General features: G+C 45.9%; 1 protein-coding gene across 1 annotated transcript in view; it reads left to right on the forward strand.

Moving 5' to 3' along the window:
- Positions 1–6,521, forward strand: part of tenm4 (teneurin transmembrane protein 4) — a 653,198-nt gene that overhangs the window by 303,007 nt on the left and 343,670 nt on the right. The window contains 3 exon segments of the mRNA XM_082966126.1: positions 2,238–2,312; positions 3,072–3,173; positions 5,900–6,135. Coding sequence (XP_082822252.1) covers positions 2,238–2,312; positions 3,072–3,173; positions 5,900–6,135 — 413 coding nt within the window.

Consider the following 6,521-nt stretch of genomic DNA (forward strand, 5'->3'; position numbering starts at 1 on the left):
TCCAACCATTAGTAATATCCATTAATAATATCCAACCATTAGTAATATCCAACTATTAGTAATATCCAACCATTAGTAATATCCATTAGTAATATCCAACCATTAATAATATCCAACTATTAGTAATATCCAACCATTAGTAATATCCATTAATAATATCCAACCATTAGTAATATCCAACCATTAATAATATCCAACCATTAATAATATCCAACCATTAGTAATATCCAACCATTAATAATATCCAACCATTAATAATATCCAACCATTAGTACTATCCAACCATTAGTAATATCCAACCATTAGTAATATCCAACCATTAGTAATATCCAACCATTAGTAATATCCAACCATTAGTAATATCCACATCGACTGTCATTTTAACTTGTTTAATAGCATTAGAATGGTCCTCTCATCTCTCTTAGCTGGAATGGAACGGATCTCTCTCTCTCTCTCTCTCTCTCTCTCTCTCTCTCTGTCTCCTCTCTCTCTCTCCCTCTCTCTCTCTCTCTCTGTCTCCTCTCTCTCTCTCCCTCTCTCTCTCTTTCCCTCTGTCTCCTCTCTCGCTCTCACCTCTCTCCCCCCTCGCTCTCTCTCCCTCTCTCTCTCCCCTCTCTCTCCCCTCTCTCTCTCTCTCTGTCTCCTCTCTCTCTCTGTCTCCTCTCTCGCTCTCACCTCTCTCTCCCCTCGCTCTGCCCTCTCTCTCCCTCTCTCTCCCCTCTCTCTCCCCTCTCTCTCTCTCTCTCTCTCGCTCTCTCTGTCTCCTCTCTCGCTCTCACCTCTCTCTCCCCTCGCTCTGCCCTCTCTCTCTCTCTCTCTCTCTCTCCCCTCTCTCTCCCCTCTCTCTCTCTCTCTCGCTCTCTCCTCTCTCCCCTCTCTCTCTCTCGCTCTCACCTCTCTCTCCCCTCGCTCTGCCCTCTCTCTCTCTCTCTCCCCTCGCTCTGCCCTCTCTCTCTCTCTCTCCCCTCTCTCTCCCCTCTCTCCCTCTCATTATGTTTCTCTCTCTCTCTCCTCTCTCCTCTCTCCCCTCTCTCTCTCTCTCGCTCTCACCTCTCTCTCCCCTCGCTCTGCCCTCTCTCTCTCTCTCTCTCTCTCCTCTCTCCTCTCTATCTCCTCTCTCTCTCTCTCTCTCTCTCTCTCTCTCTCTCTCTCTCTCTCTCAATCTCTCATTCTGTCTGTCTTTCTCCCTCTCATTATGTTTCTCTCTCTCTCTCTCTCTCTCAATCTCTCATTCTGTCTGTCTTTCTCCCTCTCATTATGTTTCTCTCTCTCTGTCTTTATAAAAAATGTAATCTGGTCCCTGGAGCGAGGGGTTTGTGAAACAACCAACAGACCTCGCTAGCGGCCTGGATCACCATGCCAACCAACAGACCTCGCTAGCGGCCTGGAGCACCATGCCATGGGCCCAAAAACACAACAACAAGTTTCACATGTTTCACTTGCTCCAATCTCAGCCCCAGTCTCAGCTCCAGTCTCAGCTCCAATCTCAGCCCCAGTCTCAGCTCCAGTCTCAGCTCCAGTCTCAGCTCCAGTCTCAGCTCCAGTCTCAGCTCCAGTCTCAGCCCCAGTCTCAGCTCCAGTCTCAGCTCCAGTCTCAACCCCAGTCTCAACCCCAGTCTCAGCTCCAGTCTCAGCCCTAGTCTCAGCTCCAGTCTCAGCTCCAGTCTCAGCCCCAGTCTCAGCCCCAGTCTCAGCTCCAGTCTCAGCCCCAGTCTCAGCCCCAGTCTCAGCCCCAGTCTCAGCTCCAGTCTCAGCTCCAGTCTCAGCCCCAGTCTCAACCCCAGTCTCAGCCCCAGTCTCAGCCCCAGTCTCAGCCCCAGTCTCAGCTCCAGTCTCAGCTCCAGTCTCAGCTCCAGTCTCAGCCTGCCCCGCACCTTGATGTTGCATGTGGATGGTTCATTTCTTCCATCTGCATTGTACCTACAGTGTTCCCTTATGGAACGATGCTCTACTCTCTATAGTGCAGGGAGCCAACCAATCACAGTTTTTCAGGGCGTGCTAAGTGACTCTGAATAGAACACACATATTTGTTGAGCTTGCCATTCTCCTCTTCAATGTCAGCAAGGAAGATGACGTCTGTAACACAGTGTTATGAATGAAATGTACAGAACGGGCATTATAAAGTGACGAAGTGTTATAGTATGTTGGAGATTATTACAGTGTTACAGTAAAGTGGGTTTCATCCTGAAACTAAGTCCTGACATTGTTTTTCTTCTCACCTCCTCGACCCCATGAAGGAGCCAGAATACTCTAATGTTTATCAGAGGAGAACAGGACGCATGCAGAGAAGGGCAGGGGTCGTACAATACCAGGTATGAAGATTCCCTAGGGGGAGTCGGAGGGAAGGAGACGTTCTCTTGATGTTCTCTAGACGCTCTTTGGATGTTCACTAGATGTTATCTGGACGTTCTCTAGATGTTCTCTAGACACTCTCTAGACGCTCTCTAGATGCTCTCTAGACGTTCTCTTGACGTTCTCTAGATGTTATCTGGACGTTCTCTAGATGCTCTCTAGACGTTCTCTAGATGTTCTCTAGATGTTATCTGGACGTTCTCTAGATGTTATCTAGATGTTATCTAGACATTCTCTAGGTGTTCTCTAGATGTTATCTAGACGCTCTCTAGATGCTCTCTAGATGCTCTCTAGACGTTCTCTAGACGTTCTCTAGATGTTCTCTAGATGTTATCTGGACGTTCTCTAGATGTTATCTAGACGCTCTCTAGATGCTCTCTAGATGCTCTCTAGACGTTCTCTAGACGTCCTCTAGATGTTCTCTAGATGTTATCTGGACGTTCTCTAGATGTTATCTAGACGTTCTCTAGGCGTTCTCTAGCCGTTCTAACAACGCTGTTGTTCTAACGACGCTTCCTGCACTGGAATAGTTCCATAAGGGTTTTTTTGATTTCTTTGTCTTTGTGACTGTGTCTATCTGGATGTCTCCTTTTGTTGTTGATGTTTGGTGATCACATTCTTGTTGTCTTGCATCTGTATTTCAGTATGAAACGCATGTTTGTTCACGTCTCACTCATGTCTGCTTCATCTCCATGTCTCCATGTGCTGTCGGTGTGTAGAAACATAGCAAAGCAGGCATTCCTAGAGACTTTACAGGACTACCCTATAGAGATGGACATTCTGGGTACCGCACGCAGGGAGGCTGCCCCGTACAACGACGGGTATGTTGCATGACGCTCACTATCTCGTGCGCCGTCTGGCTGCTCACCGTGACGACAAGATCTTGATCGGCTTTGCACACGACACTTTGCATGTTGTGACGTCATCATCAACCGCCTTGAAATGTAGAGACACTGCTAATTATTTAAACGCCTAACTCAATTTAGTTTCAGACACTGACGTTGTGTGTTATTGTGGATGATATTTAACCTCTCTTGGGCAGGTCCCACGGTTCACACTATTCAACAGCCAGTGAAAAATCAGAGCGCCAAATTCAAAACCACAAAATGTCATAATTCAAAGTTCTCAAACAAAGGACTATTTTACACCATTTTAAAGGTACACGTCTCCTTAATGTAACCACATTGTCCGATTTCAAAAAGGCTTTACGGCGAAAGCATAAAGTTAGATTATGTTAGGACAGTTCCAACACAAGAAAAAGCACGCAGCCATTTTCCTAGCAAGGACAGGCGTCACAAAAACCAGAAAACCAGCTAAAATTATGCACTAACCTTTGACAATCTTCATCAGATGACACTCCTAGGACATCATGTTACACAATACATGCATTTTTTGTTCGATAAAGTTCATATTTATATCCATAAACCCCATTTTACATTGGCGCGTGATGTTCAGAAAATATTTTGCCTCCAATACTGCCGGTGAATCAGCACAACAATTTACAAAAATACTCACCATAAACGTTGATAAAATATTAAACTGTTATTCTAAGAATTGTAGATGAACATCTCCTTTATGCAACCGCTGTGACAGATTTCAATAAAGCTTCACGGGGAAAGCACACTTTGCAATAATCTGAGTACGGCGCTCAGAAACATACACCAGGCAATACAAATACCCTCCATTTTGGAGTCATCTAAAATCATAAATAGCATTAGAAATATTCACTTAGCTTTGATGATCTTCATCAGAAGGCACTTCCAGGAATCCCAGGTCCACAATAAATGTTGTTTTGTTCGATAAACTCCATAATTTATGTCCAAATAGCTCCTTGTTGTTAGCGCGTTCAGTTAGCTACTCCAAATGTAGGAAGCTCGCGGAAAATGTCACGACAAAAAGTAAAAAAAAGTTCTATTTACATTCGTTCAAACATGTCAAACGTTGTATAGCATCAATCTTTAGGGCCTTTATCACTTAGAACTTCAATAATATTCCAACCGGACGATTGCAATGTCTTGAAAAATGTTTTGGAACACAGCTAACTCTCACGTGAATGCGCGCCAATGAACGCCAGTACCTTCCTGAGTCAACAACTTCCAACTTCCTCTGTTCGCTCTCTGTTCATCATAGACGCGTTAAAACAACTTTCTAAAGACTGTTGACATCTAGTGGAAGCCTTAGGAAGTGCAAAATGAACCCTAAGTCACTGTGTGTTTGATAGGCAATGACTTGAAAGGACTACAAGCACCAGAATTCTCACTTCCTGGTTAGATTTTTCTCAGGTTTTTGCCTGCCATATGAGTTCTGTTATACTCACAGACATCATTCAAACAGTTTTAGAAACTTCAGAGTGTTTTCTATCCAAATCTACTAATAATATGCATATTGTAGTTCCTGGGTCCTGGGCCCGAGTAGTAAGCCGTTTAATTTGGGTACGTTTTTCATCCGGCCGTGAAAATACTGCCCCCTACCTTAGAGAGGTTAACGCGACGAACAATTGGTAATACCACGATCCGTTCGATAAAGTCTGTTTTTTGTCTGACGAATACACTTCACGCGATGTGATCGGGTTGCTTTCTACCCCTTTAGCAAACAGCAAACGTCTGACATATTTGGTATTTTTTTACAGGCGGTGTTTTCCATAAAACATGGTTCCAGTGACTTCATACAATACGTGCCGCCCATCCATTTACATGCGTGTCACCATATCTCTGGAAACGTCCCGTTAACGTGTCAGCCGAACCTGCCTCTGTGATGGACCCGTCGTACCAGGAAGTAGCCATACCCAGGACTAATACACAGCCCGGCTACTCACCCTCCTATGCAATGCATTATCCTCAGCCTCAGCAGACTATATATTTATACAGCAGTTCTCCGTTCCAAATGGCACCCTTATTCCCTTTATAGTGTACTACTTCTGAGCAGAGCTCTATGGGTCCCTGGTCTAAAGTAGTGCACTACATATGGGGAATAAGGTATAATTTGGGACACATAGTGCCTGCTACCCTGTGGAGTGATCCTCTGACATGTGGAGAGTGAATTACCACAGAGTCATGAATTAACAGGAGGCCTGCTGCGGTCACTAGTGCTGTAAATTAGATTTTATATTGATCCCCCCCCCCCGTTTCGATTGGACAAAACCCCGCTCTGTTCCGAGTGTTTTCCCGAGCGTTCTTGGTAACCTAGCCCGCCGAGTGGCTATGGCAACAGCAGAAAGAGTTACTGACCAGTAAAAAGGAACTGTTCTTCCAATTCACTTCCCTGTTTGATAATTATATCTATATAATGTTATTGTAAGGATGGTATAAAATGCCTTCCCTGGGATGAATCCTATCTTCACGTCTGTGTGTATAAACTCATGGTTCTGGTGCAAATGTCCCATTGACATCAATGTGGCCTGGTCTAAAGAACTGCTCTATAGAGGCAATATGGTGCCATTCGAGAGGATGATGTCAGAGTTACACACACACTGATTTAAAGTTAGGATTGTGTCCTCTGGAACAGGTAGGAAGGACAACGACTCTGAGAGACTGTCTCCTTTCTGTAGGCACTTCCTGTTTAAGCCAGGGGGGACGTCTCCAATGTATTGTACGACATCACCGGGTTACCCTTTGACCTCCAGCACGGTCTACTCCCCGCCACCTCGACCGTTACCCAGAAACACCTTCTCCAGACCGGCGTTCAGCCTGAAGAAGCCCTACAAGCACTGCAACTGGAAATGTGCGGCTCTCAGCGCCATCCTCACCTCCGTCACGCTGGTGTTCCTGCTTGCCTACTTCATCGGTGAGTCAACCTCTCCTCTCCTCTCCTCTGCCTCTCCTCTCCTCTCCTCTCCTCTCCTCTCCTCTCCTCTCCTCTCCTCTCCTCTCCTCTCCTCTCCTCTCCTCTCCTCGCCTCTCCTCTCCTCGCCTCTATCCTCCTCTCCTCTCCTCTCCTCTCCTCTCCTCTCCTCTCCTCTCCTCTCCTCTCCTCTCCTCTCCTCTCCTCTCCTCTCCTCTCCTCTCCTCTCCTCTCCTCTCCTCTCCTCTCCTCTCCTCTGCCTCTCCTCTCCTCTATCCTCCTCTCCTCTCCTCTCCTCCTGACTTACTTCATTGGTAAACATTTATCATCCTTCACCCCACCTCCTCTGCATCATCCTTCCTTCCCTTCCCTCCCTTTTTCTCCTCTCC

Source organism: Salmo salar, chromosome 20 (genome assembly GCF_965601325.2).
Source record: "Salmo salar chromosome 20, fSalSal1, whole genome shotgun sequence".
In the NCBI taxonomy this organism is placed as follows: Eukaryota; Metazoa; Chordata; class Actinopteri; order Salmoniformes; family Salmonidae; genus Salmo; species Salmo salar.